The 18740-nt window shown below is 44.3% G+C and overlaps 1 protein-coding gene across 5 annotated transcripts in view; it reads right to left on the bottom strand.

Annotated features, from left to right (window-relative positions):
- Window positions 1–501: 501 nt before the first annotated feature.
- RIPOR3 (RIPOR family member 3) overlaps window positions 502–18740 on the bottom strand; it is a 77302-nt gene continuing 59063 nt past the window's right edge. For 3 of the 5 annotated variants that reach the window (XM_075011561.1, XM_075011563.1, XM_075011562.1), the window contains 9 exons: window positions 17127–17266; window positions 15707–15830; window positions 12590–12725; window positions 10475–10636; window positions 8385–8543; window positions 6631–6833; window positions 6193–6276; window positions 4711–4801; window positions 504–3053 (listed from right to left, as the gene is read on the bottom strand). In XM_075011561.1, coding sequence (XP_074867662.1) covers window positions 2953–3053; window positions 4711–4801; window positions 6193–6276; window positions 6631–6833; window positions 8385–8543; window positions 10475–10636; window positions 12590–12725; window positions 15707–15830; window positions 17127–17266 — 1200 coding nt within the window. In that variant the 3' untranslated portion in view covers window positions 504–2952. Of the gene's footprint in view, window positions 3054–4710; window positions 4802–6192; window positions 6277–6630; window positions 6834–8384; window positions 8544–10474; window positions 10637–12589; window positions 12726–15706; window positions 15831–17126; window positions 17267–18740 lie in introns of all 5 variants that reach the window. The other 2 variants (XR_012647849.1, XM_075011564.1) reach the window with 2 other exon arrangements.

The raw sequence follows: 18740 nt of genomic DNA, 5'->3' as shown, positions 1-18740 counted from the left end.
CCACCTTGCAGTCCATATATCCAGTCCATATTTCCTTAACTTGTGGGAAAGAATGTTGTGGGAGACAGTATCAAAAGCTTTGCTAAAGTCAAGGTATATCACATCCATTGACTTCCCCATGCCTACAGAGCTGTTACCTCACCATAGAAGCTAATCAGATTGGTCAGGCATGACTTGTCCTCCATGTTGACTACTCTTGATCACTTCCCCTCCTTCAAGTGCTTCAGAATGGATTCCTTGAGTATTTTCTCCATGATTTTTGCAGGAACTGAGGTAAGGCTTACTGATCTATAATTCCCTGGATTGTCTGTCTTTTTTTTAAGATGGGCACTATATTTCCCTTTTTTCCAATCATCCAGGACCTCTCCCAATCTCCACAAGTTTTCAGAGATAATGGCCAAAGGCTCTCCAGTGACATTTGCCAGTTGCCTCAGTACCCTTGTTAGACATTAAATCTTGACCTGTGGATTTGGGTATGTCTACCTTTTCTAAATAGCTCTTAATTTGTTCTTTCCGCAGCGAGGGCTGCCCACTGCCTTCCCATACTACGTTGCCTAGTGCAGTAGTCTGGAAGCTGACCTTGACTCTGAAGACAGAGGTGCAAATAAATAAATTAAATAAATAAAAGATAATCGAGTACTTCAGCCTTTCCTACATCTGTCACATCCAGGTTACATCCCTCAACCAATAAAGGCTCCTCACCTTATTGTTAACATGCCTGTAGAAACACTACTTGTTACCCTTCACATTCTTTGCTAGCTGCGGTTCCAGTTGGCTTCTCTGCATTCTTCAGCAATATATATACAGACAGGAAATAAGAGATGCAAATGCTGACAAAATAACTACCGGTAACTAAACTAACTTACACCGGTCCATATTTCATAAGTAATGATCACAGAAGTAAATACTTGACAAATTCTCCCCCATATTTTCAAGTGTTTCTCCCTGGCTTTTCTGAGCTATCTGTTAACTATATGCTTTCAGCATCCAGATGGTTTTGCAAAAAGGTAAAGCACTTCATGTTTTATTTAAAAACATTAGAAAACTGTATGTAAACAGAAATAAATACTGACTAGAAAAGTACAAAGCACAGTATAATGTATCATATATACAGATAGACTGACTGTTCAAGTAATGTACCTAATGTGAGGCTCCTAAACCTATATTTGAATACTCAAATGGATGGTCTGACTATCCGGGTGCTGCTGAACACTCAGCTCTTTTGAAAATCGAGCCACTGCTGGGTGCTTGCATATGGATTAAGGAACTGCACATCAGGTACTTTTTTTTTTTAAACTTAGCCTAAGATGAAATGAGTAAGTGTATAAATTAACAACTCTACATGGCTCCCCGGTGCTGTCAATACACAAGTCAGTTGTGGTCACCTGCTCCATAAATGTGAAGAATATGCATGTTCTGAATTGTTAAAGAACAATTCAAACCTTCCCTCAATAGTTTCTGCTAATGTATACTTGCACAGATGAGCGTTAATTTCAAATGTCTGTCCCTGGGAACACTGAAATCCCAGTTTGTTGACTTCACATTTTCACCGTTTTATTTGGAAGCAGTGAACTTGAGCTCTTACTCAAGTTTACAAGAAAGCCCTGACCAGCCTAGAAATGATGATGTTGGAGTCTCCTTTTAAAGTGCACAGCAGCTGTTATGATTTCAGACAGGATGAGTGCTGAGTTATAACTTCAGTACATGCTGACACTGGAGCCATCTTACACTAGTTTTCTGCAGATCTAGCATACATTGACTGTGGTGGCATTCTAGCTCATTAATGACACACTCCAATCCATTGTCTTGTCTCCATTAAAATCAGAACTCCAAGGCCTGTAGGAAAACCGCATTTAGGACCAGCTCTTCAGCTGCCCTAACCTAGGGTAGTTCAGCTGAAGTCAGGAGTTAGCTCTTTCCACAGCAGCTGAGCTGACTCTTCATTTTTAAGTGGTTTGCGCTGAGGGAGGGGGAGAACACTGGGAGCATTACAAACTGGCCTAATGACATCACTTCAGAGTTCCTAAAGGTGAAGCAGAACGGAAACCTCCACATCTTAAAGCTAAGCTTTTTCTTCTCATGCTCTCTGTGCTAAGGTAGCCTTTGCTGTATGTCAGTTACAAGGCTACACTTTACCTTTGCTGCCTTCCTGGCCTGCCAACAGGCGTAGGGGAGGTGGACAAAGGGGGCAAGTACTGTGGGGCCTAGTGATTCAGAAGGGCCCGAGGCTCCTAGCTGCAATTCATACCACAGGAACAGCAGGGGCTGGAGCCCTGCATCCTTTAACCTGCTGCTGGAGAGCCACAGGACATGCTCTGGGTACAACGGAGAGCTAGCTTGGAGGGGTGAGGTACGGTGCACATCTTGGGAATGCAGAGCCACCTTGCCCCCGTTATCCAGGGGCCCAGCAAGTCTCCTGGACCTACTATTCCCTTCTCCCTCTTAAATCCTGCACAGACTTATTTTGAGTTGTTTGAGCTTTGTTAGTGTTTTTTTTTTTTTTTTGGGGGGGGGGGGAGGCGGGGGAAGGCATTTGTGTTTGTGCAACTGAGTCCAGATTCTTAGTGAACCAACACACTTTAACCCTCCCCAGCTCCCTTCCAGTCCTACCATTTTATGATCTATTAAACTTGCTCTTTTGCCTCCTGCTTTGGGCACTGCAGGCTGAGTTGTTCCAAGGTTTGTTGTGCTTTCTGGTGGACTCAGCCACAGGGATGCTGGATTTTCACTAACGCCATCTAGTGATACTTCACAAGCTTAGCTCAAAGTGCCAGAAGCATTCTGGTCCAGCTGCTGTGGGACTTAGTCCTAGCCATCCCACTCTATATACTGAAGTCCTTTGCTAGTTACCTGTGTGGCTAATTAAATCAGCTATCAGTAAACGAAGATCTCCCAAGGAAGTCAGACCCTTCTGTAGCTGCATCCGTGTTGCAGGTCACATCCAGCATTTAGTTAAAAAATTGTGATTTCAATTTCAGCTTCTTGGTATACAGTGTCTCTCAGCTCACAGCAAACTCGGTCCATTTTTTCAAAGGCTAGTCGTCCTTTTTCACCTACCAAAAAAGACAAACCTCAGTGAGGGGGACCCTGATGAGGGGAGGAGCTCTTGCAGCTTCATCTTAGCTCTGCACCTTCTCTTGGGTGGTCAGTCACCTTTGAAAATTACTTCCTAAGTGTTTTGTGGCTGCTCAGCTTGAGGCCTCTTTTAAAAGGGACCCAGTTTCCAAAAATGACTGAGCAGCTACCTGCTGAAAATCAGGCCCCTTTAAGGCACCTGAAAGTGCTATTCAGTTGATAAATTTGGCCTGAATGCAGGTGAATTCTTAAACAATATTCTGAAAATATTGTTATACCGGGGCAGCTGTCTACAAATCTGGTATGATGAGAAACCTATCACAAGTGAAAGGAAAGCAAATATCTACTGTGCACCAAAGCTGCTTGGGAATTCTCTTTAGTTACTAGCTTTGTGCTCTCATTCTGCCTCACTCAGACAGTAATTGCACAGGATCACAGCCCATCCTTGCCAGCCTAGTTTCAGTTCCTTGATGGTATCTGAATACAGCTTAATTTCTCCCTATGGCAAATGCAAGTTATTTAGTACATACCTGTTATTGACACTTTCTAAGCCTAACTGTCCTCTTTTCCCAAACCTCCCCTGCAGTTGTCCAGTTTTACACTGCTGTAACTTCATTGACAAAGGCTGCTTCTGCACTCGCCCCCTCCTGTCAGAGGTAGCATGGTAATGAGGCAATTTGAAGCAGGCTAATGAGGTGCTAACGTGCATATTCAGTGCCTCATTAGCATAAGGGCATCCATGCAAATTTCAAAGTGCAGACTGCAAATTGCAGATTGACAGTATAGATGGGGGCAGCTTCGAAATAAGCACCCCACTTCGACATTCCCTCACTCCGATCTAGTTCTGTGGGAGTAAGGGAATGTTAAAGTGGGGTGCTTATTTTGAAGCTGCCCCCATCTATACTGTCAATCTGCAATTTGAAATCTGCACTTTGAAATTTGCATGGCTGCCCTTATGCTAATGAGGTGCTGAATATGCTTGTTGGTGCCTCATTAGCCTGCTTCAAATTGCCTCATTACCATGCCACCTCCAACGGGAGGGGGCGAGTGCAGAAACAGCCTCAGAGTTATAACTGGTGAATCAGTCCGCATATATGCAGCCCCCTTATTAACAACAGTTATGTTCATACATTTGAAAATCAACTCCCTTGATTCAGTAAGACTTTAGCCGAGCTAGACTTTGATTTATACAGCTCCCAGCAGACAGATGTACCAACTGCTATTGCTAACCACAGTATTGACCATGGTGCTGGAATACCTTAACTTTTATGCCTTGTTACCTGAAATCGTCTTGTTGCTCACTGTCCCTTTACAAGGGTTAATAGTATGTACAGCACTTCCCTCTCAAGCTGTCTAAGCCGATGTACATATTTTTATATATTTAGTTTATGAAGGCTGTGTAACTGTGTAACACAGTAACGTGTAACCCTTGAAAGTCTTAGTACGTATGTAGTGTTAAGATTATTGTAATACTGACACTGTCATGAAATATCTGTTAGATCAGCCTTAACTTGCCCTTTAATTTATTGATTTTTGCTGAAGAGCATGTTAGTAAAACTTTAGGGCTGCTTTGTTAATACCTCATCTGTCACTGTCCTTTCAGTATCTTTATTTAAAGCTACCATAAACATTTACCAAATGACAGCGTTGTTTCCCTGGCGGCGTTCCGTACTTCCTCTGTTTCAGACTGACACAGGCTGGCAATCTGGTCAATACTTTCTATGGCCTGTTGGGGCAAAGAAAACATTGCAAGAGTCTTGATCTTTACTCTCAAGCAGTTTTCCCACTGTAACATCCAGGTACTATCTGTTGTGGAAATATGCAGCAGCTGTTCAACTGCCCTCTCTTCTTGTACCACAGTTCTGATATTATTATGCTCTATTTCCCTGCTCTTCCTTCATCCACCCGAACTGGTGGTGGGTTGGTATCCTTGGCAAGCGCATAGGTGTGCCACCTTCTAGGCCATCACAGAGGATTAATGGTTTGAAGATGTAGGATGTGATTCACCACTGCATTACTCTAGTATTGTACCTGCAGTTTCAATGGCATTAACACAGGCATAAATCTAAAATAATGCAGTTGTGAACCAGGCCCAAAGAGAACTGCAGACAAAGGGGCCCAGACTGCTTTCTAGAAGTCATTCCTAAAAAGTTAGAGGGGCTGGGTCTATCTTGTGACTGCATTTCCTTTCCTTATTTTAAAAAAAAAGTTGTGCTGACAGTAACTGTTCATGTGCAAACCCCCAGACTAGGAGGGTTATTGGAAGGATTCAACTCCTGTCAGCTCCAGAAAAATTCTGCTAGTTTGTTAGACTCTGAAACCTCTCTAGTCCAGCACCCTCAGGACCTAAACAGTTCCAAATGAGAGAATGGACTCGAATGGACTCGACTCCACAGGAGGTCAATATTGTCTAGCAGCATTACCAATGCTTCTGCTGCTTACTGGGCTTTTAGAAGACATTTAGGGGCAAATTACCTCTAAATAACAGCACAGAACAGTGAGAGCCGGGACTGGTGGCCATAAACAAACTTTATGGGACCATGAGAAACTTGGCCACACCCCTGATAAGTGGACATTCAACTAACTAAAATCGTGCTGGAACAGTTGCTGCTGGATTAGTGTGTACCGGACAAGAGAGGTTCAACTTGTGACAACTTAAGACGGAAATCAGATGAGTATTTTTGAGTTTCTAGCAGGTTGGGACTGATGAGCAGTTACTCCTAAAACAGGCTTGGCTGACTTTTTGAATGGCTGGACCGCTGAGCAAGATTGCAGGGGGGTGGATGACAGCATGGGTTCAGTGCTCCAGAAGGTGTGGGCTTGTATTTAGCACTGTACCTTTGGCCTGGGCTCTGGTTATAGCCCTTGATTGTCCCCCTACTGTCATCCTAGGTGGAATAGGGTTTAGATATCTATGGCTGTCTCAACTGGTTGATTCAAATCTCAGCAAAGCCAATGTGGAACTGAGGAAATTGGAGTTCCCTTCATGCAAATAAGGTAATTGTAAAGTAAAATTGAAACAATGCCCACCAGAAAAGAGAGAGAGATGAACCTTTGGCCAGACAGGTGGTCATGGCCCTATACAGTAAAAATCCCATTTCTCAGTCACACACTTACTCTGAGGTTTTTGAGAGCCAGACATGCCGCTTGCTGTAGTTTTGCATCACCCTCAGCTAAAATATCCGTGTAAAATAGCAGAGCCTAGAAAATAAGATTTGAGTGCTTGGTTACCTTACAAATGACTGAGTGTGGTGAATGCCAAGTGCACTGAGATCTCGGATGCTTTACCTCCCTGGAAGTGATCAAATGACATACAGGAATCACTTTTGCTCTGTCTTGCGGGTGGAATATGGTATAAGGGAGGGGATCAACAGTGCAAGACAGTTCTGATCCTTAACTTACCCTGCACCCACTGCAGTGGCAGCTCTTGGGAACAGAGTACACCTCCCTCCCACCCCCCAAAAAAATGGTTAAGTAATCTGATCTCAGAGCAACCATACCATCTTACTATACAAACTAGTTAGAAACCACACAGTGGCCCAATTCAGTTAATACCTTCTCCCTGAAATTCTTATTCGTTGCAGCCCGAGAGAGACAAGAGGTGGCTGCTTTGCTGACATGGAGGTTGTCATCTAACTGCAGAATCCCCAGCAGCTGTAAAGTTTGGGGTAGAGGCTGGAGTTGGCGCAGTTGCTTCCCTTTTAATCTCTTGATTTTCTTAAGGCGCCCAGGACACTGTAGCTCCTGAATTAGCATCACTGCAAATGGAAGAATAACACTTCATCTACAACTGTGTCCGTGGAGAGCATGAATCTTTGGTACTGAGATGTCCCTTTCAATTTTATATCCTATCTCAGACATGTGCCTATAATTAGCCTTGCTCAGTAATGTTTTTAAAGCATGCTCTTTTTCCATTCTCTTATCCCTCCTTCTTCTCCCTTTGGCCTTTTCATCATCTCATGTTTTTACAATATATTTGAATAGTGCCTAATAAAATGGAGCCTAGTCCTTGCTGAGAACCACAGGTGCTAAATTAATATAAACAGTTAGTGAATCCAAAATCTTTGGGAACAGTGACCATTTGATTACTACTTAAAAAGTGGGGGGAGGGGCTTAAATATTAAAACAAGCAGCTGCAGAAGGCCACACAGACTTCAAACTCTCTTAGACAAAGAGTTAATGGGCACAAAACAGACAAAAACACTCCTGAGCCACAAACCTGTCAGCTGATATTTTAATGGAGAGGGCCATTCTGTTAATGACTTAAGAGTCTGCGTGTTACTGAAGAGGAATTTTCACACTACTTTGGAAAGAGGGGTTGCTGAACTCTCTTTTATATTCAAATTTGACACATGAACACATGGTTTGAAACAGGATGCAAATTTTCTGCGTCATTTATAAGGGCTCTTTTGCAAACTTGGCTTAATCTAATTCTTGACTCCCTCTACTCTCTGATTGGCTCACCTTGATTTTTTTTTCCTAATTTGTCAACCTTGATTACTATATTTGGTTCTCTGTGCCTTAAATATTGAGTCTGTTCTGGTATGGCTATGGTCTGAAGAAGTGGGTATGTCCCACAAAAGTTCACCTAATAAATTATTTTGTTAGTCTTTAAAGTGCTACTTTAGTGCTTTTTTGTTTTGTTAAGAGACGTGTAATTGTACTGTTGAGAGAATAATGTGCCTAGTTTTAAAAACAATGCACCACATTGTCATTTTGAAACCCTGAATGAGACAACAGACAAGCTTCCCACTCTTTTGCATTCAAACATAAGAAGGCATGAAGGACCCAGTCCCCTCCAAGGCAAACCACCACGGAGAAAGAAAATGAAACTACCCCAGTACCTGCCATGTTAGATTTCAAACTACACTACATTGCTGGACTGGGTTTCAGCATGACTATAGCTCCCTCACAAATACATGCCACTAATCCGTCTCTCTCGTCACTGCCCTTATGACCATGCGACGAGTAAAGGCTTTACAGCACCAATGGAACACAGCAGCTTACTGTGCGGCCAGTCTTATATTGGGACTTAAGCCAGACACTTAAGCTAAATATTTGCATCCAGTCTGTTCCTTTCCTACCTAGCTATGAACCTGCTGTCTGCCTCTGCTGCTCTAATGAAAACTCTGTGGGCATAGTGAGGAGAGAGAATGAAAACAGTTGAATTTATTATGGTAGGATTGTGTCCTGCTCTTTAAAAAAGCATCACATGGGGATAGGGACAAATACATCCCCATAAGCTGTTCAAGTAGTAAGCTAGCCTGCCTAAGGGTTGTTTGTGCACTATGTGACAATCTTGCTATTACCTTCTTTGGCGAGTTCTGTCAAGTGCTTCTCCAGATTGGTAATATGCTCTTTCTCCAGGTAGCTGTGAAACTGGAATAAGGTAAGCAGTTCTGCAGACGGGCTCGCCGCGGGAAGCAACCCACAGCAGCTGACTATCTGTTCCAGCAGCCTTTGCAACACTGTACAGACAGGTAGAGAGAGCAAACAAAGAAGGCCAGCTGAGGGGCAGGACATTTTGCACTCATGCATTTCGTTTACAGTTTTAACAAGAACAAGGTGATGGCTGGAATTTTCAGAGGCACATAAGAATACAGGGGCCTAAAGCTCACTGAAATTCACTATGGGTGCATCTACACTGCATTCCCCTTTTGGAGGGGGAATGCAAATGAGGGAGATTGAAAATGCAAATGAAGCACTGATTTACAAATTTTGTGCTTCATTTGCATAATTTCATGCAATCGCATTTCCAGAAGAGGCTTTTCTGAAAACAAAAACAGCCATGCAGACAGGATTCCTTCTGAAAAAATTTCCCGTTTCCTATGGGGATTCCCAGCCAGGGCATATTGTGCAGTCACTGTAGAGATTAATATCCAGCTGAAAGGAGTCCCAGCCTAAACCCTAATTTCAGATGATGATTGTGCCAGTCTTATAGACAATTTTTAATTGGCTTTGCTTTCTCACCCTCTTTCTACAATGAGGGTGCGTGGGTGTGTCAGTGAGACAGCAAGGACACCCCTTTGCAGCAGTCTGTAGCAGGTGTCAGCAACCCCGGCACAGGTGCCAAGAGTGTCAGGGGAGCTGATTTTCATCAGTACGCGAGGCAGGAGCTCAGCCCCACCCCTCCTCCCTAAGGCAGCCGGAGCTTGCAAAAGAGAAAAGAACAGCTAATTCTACCAACCACCACCTAAAGGGTAAAGCTCTGCATATTCATTTATTTATTAATGAACCTGTTGTAAGTAGGAGGTCAAAAGGGCATATTTTGGCATTCTGCCTGGGAAAGGTTGCTGTAGTCTCATCTATAGAGAGCCTTACTTTCTGTGTTTACATGTCACGTGTGCCAGGCTGAGAGTCATACAGGATATTTAAATGATACTGTTTGGGATATGGATGATGGCCCAGATTCTGGGAGTTAGACATGTAAATACCTGTGAAGAGCTAGGCCTATGTCTGCCTCATGGTTGTACAGTACATAGGAAAACAGGGCTCATATGCCTCCAGAGGTGTCTGGGCACCACTGCCAAACATAAGAAATAATGAGTACTCCTTTTTGGTCTTTGAGAAGTATATACTACACAAGATAGCAATGCTGTGCTGTGTTCTTTCTACAGTAATTATGAATTAAATGCCTGCAATGTTTTTACTATAGCTTTTCTGCTTTATTAAATAGAAGGGAGGGATTTTCAAGACCAAGGTTCCTAACTTCCATTGACTGCTAACCCAAAATCCCATCCAAAATTACTATAAAACATAAAGCTAACAGTCCATAATCTCATGAGAAAGAAGTAATGCTCCATCAAACCATATGTGCAGAGTATTCTGGTCATTTTGCTGTATAATTAATAAATCAAGGGAATGGATCCTGAATTTTAATGACAGTTTTTTAAAACAAAGAATTTATTGTACCAAGAACAAGTTCTAGGTCACTTTTAAAAACCTACTTGGACAGCCATTTAGTCAAGGCTATGTCTACACTGCAGGGTTTTTCAGAAACATCTTATTTCCATGTTGCAAGTTATTTCTCAAAAGAGCTTTCACAGTACAAGAGCATTTCGAAATTGAGTGCTCACACTAGAAAGCCCAATTTCAAAATAAGAGCAATGATAGGATGCCTCCCTGAAGGCCAATTAAGTCTCAATTACCTCTGCTTAGTACACACTAACTCAATTTTGAAACTGAAAGGAAGAGGTTGGCAAAAGTAATTCATTTTGGTGGAGTTACTATTTCATGGTAAATGCCCTTTTATTCCAGAATAACAAGCTTTGCAGTGTGGACACAAGGGGTTTTTGTCCTGAAAAAAAAAAATTCCTCCACAGAAAAAAAATCCAGTGTAGACAAGCCCTCAGTGTACAAATAAAATCAGGTGCTTTATCTTTTAGTAATTAACTGGTACCTGCTTCTAGGTGTCCTGGATATTTCTCCTTCACTTTGAACAATAATATGTATTTCAGTGGATTCTGGAATTTTTCAGCTGCACAGAACAAGATATTTCCAGGCTCTGTGAATTCACTCCAGATTTGCAGGCATTGCTTCTGCTTTTTCACCTTGTGAATAACTGCAGAATAAAGTTTACACAGTCAGCAGCTGAGTTGGCATGCATTTTAAATGAGACATGAGATACCAGATGGGATGTCTAACAAATGTGAGAATGTCATTTTTATTTACATTCTGCAGATGGATTTCTTTACAATTGAATTTTATTACCAATATCTTAGACTCACTGAGGACCTGATCCAAAGCCCCCTGAAGTCAGAGTTTATAGAAAAACTTCAGTGCTTTGGACTGGGCTCTACACTGTCATACCTGTGTGAGAGTGATATGTCTACTATGGTCCTATGCAGGGACACAGACTATGCTCTGCTAAGGATTCCCCTTCGCTAACATCCTAAATTATTTTTCTGGACCATGACCAACCCAGGATTGCGGAAAGCATACTACAGTATTTTGTGAGATAAAATAGTCACCTGTTAGAAGGTAGGATGACTGGAAGCCTACAGTCATAAAATCACCTGACCCTGCTCCATGTTTGAGAGGGCAAGTAAAAAAGCCCTGGCTCCTGTTTCCCGGGCCTGGTTCCTTCTCAGATCGAAAAGTGTGGCCTTATCTTACAATCATTAGTTATATAAAATTCCCCTAAGTTTCAGTGAGAGGTTTTTTTTTTTTGAGTAAGGCCTGCAGGGGCTGGTCAGCATTTTAATTTGGATCCTCACAATAAAAACCTCCATGGTTCAGGATCTAATAATCTCATTTGTGTTGCTATTTCAGTCTCTCCCTTTTCTAGGGAGGGATTAGGGGCCAAGAGCCAGATTTTTAAAGGTAATTACATGCCTGAAATACAAATATGCCTCTGGTGTGGTTTTCAAAACAATGAGGCATTAAACTCAGTGGAGGAAGTTCTCTGTTTTGAAAATTCTGTGCACACTTACTGCCTAATCTGACCCTAGATAATTACACCTTTTCCTTAAAGGCAAAGATTTTGAATAGTGTTCACTGTTGGTTTAACTCTGTTCACCCTGGATTTGTGGGCATTTTATCAGCCATTTAAAGGGGAGTTGAATAAAACCAATGTTTAGCACTTTTGAAAATCCTTCAAATGCAAAATTCAAAACATTTATGGTTCCCTACGTATGGGGTGTGGAAAGCCCTCTTACATTACATACACAAGCTCTGTGGTTTACTTGCAGGAACATCCATGTGGTTTCCTCTTGTTGCTTATTTAAGTCACTCCTAATTCACACCTGTGGATAGTTTGACACAGGTGCTGCTTTAAGATCCTCTGTGCGCGCACACACTTCACACTGCATAGGCATTGCATTTGCATTGTCCTAAAGGACCCCTACAGTCCTCCTCCAATTGAGTAGCTGTTCTAAGGATCTTCTCCAGCACATGCACAAAGGGAAGGTGCACCATCAGACTGGAAGGCTGTACTCCTCCCACTATATGCTCCTGGGATGGAAACTGCTACTTTCACATCTACTGTGATTCTCTTTCATGTCAGGAGACCTGGAAGTCACTGGAAAGAGGACGGTTTCCAATGGGAGAGCCCTAGCAGCCCGTTAAGTGCAGATGCATAAAAGACTTGTTGTTTGCGTACAAAAGCAAGTTGACTGTCGCAGACAAGAGTTGCATTTTTGGCAGGGGGAAGTTCATTTTGCCTCAACTGCAAGTTTCATTGCCTGCTAATGCACACCTCATATCATAAAACACGTGTCCCCACACTTCATGGATCTGTACCACGTAAGCTCCCCTTGCTTCTGTGGCAGGCACATGCAGGATCAAGTTACTTATTATGTGAGACAGAAATTCTAGCTCCTTTTTAACGAAGAAGGATCGGAGCCCCAGCCGTTATGGGTAGATAGGTCATAAACCCTAAAAGCTGCTATAACTGGGAATTTATTATATCACCTTCAGAATCAATCCCTGATTTGTCATATGAGGTGAAAGCCATGTTACATGAGCCTCTCTGATGATCTATATCTGCATTGGCATCACGCACTATATTACTCACCGTCTTCAACAGAGGTAAAGCTCCCAGCTTCCGGAACAGAGAGCTTTGAGATAGTCTCCAGCACTTGTTTCTGCCGTGACACTTCTTGCAAAAGGCTCTCCTGGACAATTCGGGCTATGTTTGGTGAAACCAGTTTCTGAAATGAAAATGTACTTTTCCTCACTGGCTGAGACAAACGCATTGGGCAAACCCTCACTTTCAGGGGGTTCAACTCGCCCACACCCAGTGAGGAAAACAACGGACTCTCACAGAAATCCACTTTTCAGATTGGTCTCTTGGAGGGGCTGAGAATGAGAAAGCGGAAGGGGACTTGCTGAAAGTCACTGTGTAAGGACACAACAGGTAGGAAAATGAAGGTGATGTCATGCAGCATTCCTTTAATTTTTTGTACCTCTGTGCGAAATGAATTTTATATGCACCTATATGGAGATGACGTGCAACACATCACCTCCATACTGGGGCACATAAAATTCACTCTGCACATGGATGAGCTGTGGCCGAGGTCTAGGGGGAAGGGTTCAGAGTGTGGGAGGGGACTCAGGGTTGGAGGGGAAAGAGGGCGCTGGCTGAGGGTGCAGGCTTTGGAGTGGGGCTGTGACAGAGGGTTAAGTTAGAGGCTGCAGCTGGGGCTATGGGATTAGGGCTGGGGCTGAGGATGAGGGAAGTTGAATATAGACACTCTCCTGAAGAGTGAGAGTTAGGACCATCAAATTTAGTATACAGCTTCTTCTTACCACAACTTAAAGCAGCTTAGAAGTGGTTATGCCAGGTAAATGGGATGTGCTTGGCATGGGACTGCTACTCATAAAATCAAACAAACGACACAATCACCAAATCAAGTGCAGTCCTCAAAACTGACCTAACTGGGTGAGTGCTGAAAGAGACTGAATAAAGATGAGCCAGAAAAGGAGGAAGAACTTGGAATAGGATTGCTCCTCAATAAACCTTACGGAAAAGAGAAAAAACAGAGATGTCTGGAGTAGCGCTCTGTTTTGCAACAGCTCAATCACTGCTTAAGGTTTGAAAACTAGAAAAAAATGTTATTGAAAACCAAACTGACAATAGGTTAAAACCTAAAGACTGATGAGAGTTTATAGGGAGGAAGAAAAATGTACACTTGATGGAATTCCCATTTTAAAAAAATTACTTGAATAATTAAATGGATTAATTTTAATGACCACCCCACCCCCGCTTTTAAGAAATCCAAAATAAAATTTAGCACATTTTCTTTTTACTTAAAAAAATTTGTTTTAAATCTTTGCATTAAGGGCCAAAGCAATGCTGGGTAAATCTGTTAGTCCTTGTATAATGCCTTTTCTGCTTTAGGTCCTGGTCCTAACTGATGCTGATCACATACTGCTCCCAGTGAAATGAATAGGGATTGTGGCTGTCCAGCACTTAGAATCCGAAAGGTGCTTTAGGGAAGTCATCATTTCTTACCCTGAATACTGGCTATTTTACTCCGGCGACATCAAATTTTGTGCCTCTGAAACACTACTTGCTTACCCATCAGTATGTAGTTCAATCCAAACCCATCCTACTTCATTCATAGTGGCTTTGCTCACACAGGAATTACGCATCATGAGCTGCTATTTCCTACTCCAGCAAAAAAGGCCTGGTTTTGCTAAAGTATGTGCCCACATGATTTCCCTGTGCATAGGCTTGTGCGTGACCATTTGTAAATTTGGTTCAAGTGATTTGCAGTTTCATTCATAGTCATTCCATTTTGTAACAATTTCATAACTCATCAGCTTTCTTTGCTTGGTGGTTATAAATCAGCAACAGACAACCTAGGCAAGTGAGTGGGCTGCATGAGTGGCCCTCCTTCATCTCAATGGGCCAAAAGATTAGGGTGACCACATTGCCCTATGACAAATATGGGACACTGCCTCCTGGGGATGGGGTGTTTCTGTTCCATGTCAGGGCTGCATGAGGGATGGGGGCACAATAGCCTCCGGATGAGGGAGAGCAGAGGATGGGGGCTCCATAACCTTCTGGCCAGCATAGGCAAGTTGTGGAGAATAGGGGCTCTGCAGCCTCCCAGCAAGGGGGTCCAGGGAATGTGGCAGCTGCCCCGTGGAAGGAGTCCTTGGCAGCAGTGTCTGCTGCACTGGGGAACTGGGCAGTTGCCCAGCAAAGGAGCTTCCCTTCTGCAGGAGCTGCCTTTCTGAGGTGCAGGATGCCAAGAAATGAGGCATCCACCTGCAGAGCGGCTGCTGCCCCAAGACACTGGGTGCTGGGGAACCAGACAGCCGCAAAATACTGGACAATTTGCCCATTTACTTAAAGTTGGGATTCCTATGAGGCAGCCTAAATAAGGGACTGTCCTGTTAAAAACAGGAGAGATGGTCACCCTTCACAAGACTTCTGTAACCAGGATGGTTTCCTGGGACAGGATAGTTTTGCTAACTCACTTGCGTACCTAGAATTTGCATAGTGTGCTGATTGAACCACAGGAATGCTTTGATTGGCTGTAGAGAAAACAAATGGCTCTCACAGGCAGTGTTGTGCGCAAGCAGCAGCACCTCACTTTGTGTACCCCTGCTTTGTGTGTGTCACTTTAATAGTCACAGTAAGAAACAATGACACGGATGGAAAGCAGCAGAATCCGGCAATGGTAAACAAAATATCTTGTGTGTGTCATGCGGCCCTTGGGCCACAGGTTGCCACCTGCTCGGGTGGCCCAGGTCCTCAGGAGTGCACAGTGCACCTCAGAAAGTTGGGGGATGAGGGAAAGATGGGTGTTGCACTCCTTGACTTTCCACCTACTGAGTGAGGGGCTGGTTTCCAGCAAAAATCAGACTAGGCTGAAGACTGTCCTAAATTATTCCATCTCTCCATGGATATGAGAGGCGAATAAGGTAGAAGTATGTCCCAGCCATGCCAACTTTCCCATCAACCATGTACCCTTCAGCAACAGCCAGAGAAGAAGACAACAGCATAGAAACCATTATGCCCACACTATGGTAACAGAGATCCTGTGCTACGGGGATTCTCATATGGCTGACTAGGCCTGCTTTGTGCCTCTTGCACAATGCAAAGTGCCTGCACAACACCCTGGGATCTGAGCCACTAGCAACCCCCTGCAAATGGGTTCATCTCTACACCATCCCTTACCTGCAAGAGAGCTTTGCACAACTGCAGATGAACGACCAGTAGACTGTCTACATCATCACTCCCAGTGGTTAACTCTGTTGTTTCTGGTTTTGTCTCATAGCCCAGTGTGTTGTCATTGTAAGTGCTGTCGGCACAGTTGAAAAAGGGGAGAGTAGTTAATGTTAACTAGCCCTTGTGTGTGGTAAAGCAGAAAGACGTAAACACCAAGAAGATATAAAAGTTGTTTAAAAATCCAGAAAGCATATCCTGGTACAATCTTCAACAAAGGAGCATGAAGGTTTCTCTACCTGTCTTATCCATAATCCCCCAAATCTCTGAAGTGATGACCACTTTTGACAAACAATTGATGCCCTAGAAAATCAGTAAGCCTGTTAGCAATCTTCTCTCTTGATTGTGTGTAAACTTCCTACAAAGGTGAAGATGGGGATTTAAATCTCTAATTCTCTTGTCAGAGAGGCAACAGTTCGTCTGCTTATCCTATGGCCCCATTTTTGTGAAGACTACCATCCAAATACACTGTCATCAACAATGTGTATTGACGGGCTGGGCCGTTTGGAATGATATACTGCAAATCCAAAATAAAAACAATTTGTTCTCTAGAAACTTCAACTCAGGGATGCTCTAGTCTATTTGGGAGAACTCAGCACCTCTCAGGATTAGGCTCACAACCCCTGAAGGTGTCAGTGTTATAAGCAATAATTGCAAACATGAAACTGAACCCAGTAAAAGGAAGAGACCTGTGAATTGCTCCTGGCCCATTCCATTGAAAGAACTGTTCCTGTTTATACACGGGATGTGAACAGTTAACCAGTAAGCCTCACCTTAAATAGATGAGGTTTGACGGTTACATTAAATTGGTGGAGTGGGGAGCAGCCCCCACCTATGTGGGCAGGAGGCTGCTCTGGCCTGCCACAGCTGGCGAATGGTGGGGGGGCACTCCAGCATGTCTGGAGCAGCCCTCATCTGCAGCAGGCCTGACCCAGGAACACTGTGAGCAGGGGCTCACCAGCCCAGCCAGAGCAGTGGGGGTGCTCCAGCTGGCCAGAACAGCCTCCATCCATAGCAGAGGAGCTGCTCATGGCCTCCCCAATTAACTGGTGAACTAATTAAATGGGATTTTACATTCCTAGTTCACACACATTCATCTGTTTTTTTGCAGGCTAGTTTTAAATGTCCCAGCCATCCAATTCTGCAGCCAGATATTCAGCCTAAACATTTCCAAATTTCAACCCATTTATTACTGGGTTGTCAATTTCATAGCATCCCAGGTAAGTCTCCCCCCTGCACCCCAGGATGTTCACATCCTGGGCCCCAAACTCCTCAGACTGCACAGTCATTGGCTGAATTCAGTGTACTTAATTCCTATTTATTCCTCTTGTCACCCCCTCCCACCCCTCAATGGGAAGCACTGACTGCTCACCTGATACTGTCTGTCCGTACACTTCCGAATAAGGAAAGCTCATCAGCACTGCAGTCCATGTTTAAAAAGTCAAAACTTTCCAGCACCATCTCCACCATCAGACTCTCCATGGATGAATGTTTCTCAAGAGATGTCTTGAGCTGTTAAGCAACAGGAAATAAGCTGTTTCTCTTTGCAAGGATCCTGGTTCTTCCCTCTCCCAACCCCCGCAACCTCAGCAGTTCATCCATATTGAATAGATTATTTGTAAATCAACCACCCAACACTGCTCCCTTTAAGCTCACCCCCCAACACACCAGAAAAGGTGGCTCCATCCCACATACAAAGCACTTCAGTCACCTCATCCCAAATCCTGAAACAACTTTGCTGATTCATTTTGGGAACGAGTTCAAATTGTTTAGCCTTTCTTAAAATACTCCTTGGTTTGCTAGGGCCTCACCATGGAGGCTGAAGACCTTCCTTTCTCAACAGCTTCAGTCATGTTGAACAACTTCCCTGTCTTTTTCTCCTTACTATCTAGTGCAGCAATGCTTAAACTGTGGGTGGGGACCCCAAGGTGGGTCATCACCAGGCCCACCGCTGAGCAACGGGGCAACTTCCCCAGGGCCCAGTGATACAACAGGGAACAGACTTCCTGGTTACCACTGCTGCAGCTGAGGCGATGGCCGGACCCTGGCCTTTTAAATAACTTCTGGGGTGCCCTCAGATGCGCTCCAGGCAATGCTGAGGACTGGGTGTGAGGAGGGGGCGCTGTGATCCAGATGGTGCTGAGGGCTGGCTGCCCCTGCCATGCGAGGCCCCATCCCTTCTGGGAGCACAGAACAGGGACCCTGCCCTACCTTGCCCAGAGTCCTCGTGAGGCTCACCACCCCCTTTGAATGGGTCCCCAGGGCTGACTTAGATTTGCCGTGACCCAGGCAGGCCCTCTAAGGCAGGGGCAGAAGGGGCAATTATCCTGGGGTCTGGCCTTTTGAAGGAATTTGGAGCTCCAGCCACGGCCATTGCTGAAGCAACAGTTGCAGCAGCCAGAGCTCCAGGCCCCTTTGCAAGGCTGTGGCAGCACCACTCCACCTCTGCGTGCACAGCTCTGAGGCAGCAGGGAGGGGGCCTGGATCTGACTGCCCTAAGCCCTGCCCCTTCCATCCTTGTCCCCCAGACCTCTGATGGCTGTTGGCAACACTGGGCCCAGAGCTACAGAAACACTGCCCAGGGATGAAGCCAAAGCCTGTGGGCTTCAGGGCTCAGGTTGCAGACCCCCTGAAGCCCTTGAGCTTTGTCCCCACCCATCCACCCACCCAGGGCAGTAGGGCTAGGGCTTCACCTTTCCCCCCACCCCCACCCAGAGCAGCACGGCTTGAGGTGGCTCAGGCTTCAACTCCCTTCCTGGGGTTGTGAAGTAATTTTTATTGTCAGAAAGAGTTCCTGGTACAATGACATTTAAGGATCCCTGATCTAGAGAAATCAGATTTATATTGCCACCCATCACTGTAGTATCTGAGCACTTTCAACAGCAAAGCTCCTACCCCTTCATGGAGTTTCTCTGGCATTTCTCCCCTTTATGTGCTTGGGGTAGAAATTTTGGGAAAGGGCTTTGTTTGGGGCCTAAGTTTTTTA

Source organism: Carettochelys insculpta, chromosome 17 (genome assembly GCF_033958435.1).
Source record: "Carettochelys insculpta isolate YL-2023 chromosome 17, ASM3395843v1, whole genome shotgun sequence".
NCBI lineage: Eukaryota > Metazoa > Chordata > Testudines > Carettochelyidae > Carettochelys > Carettochelys insculpta.
This window is presented reverse-complemented; position numbering and strand designations above follow the sequence as displayed.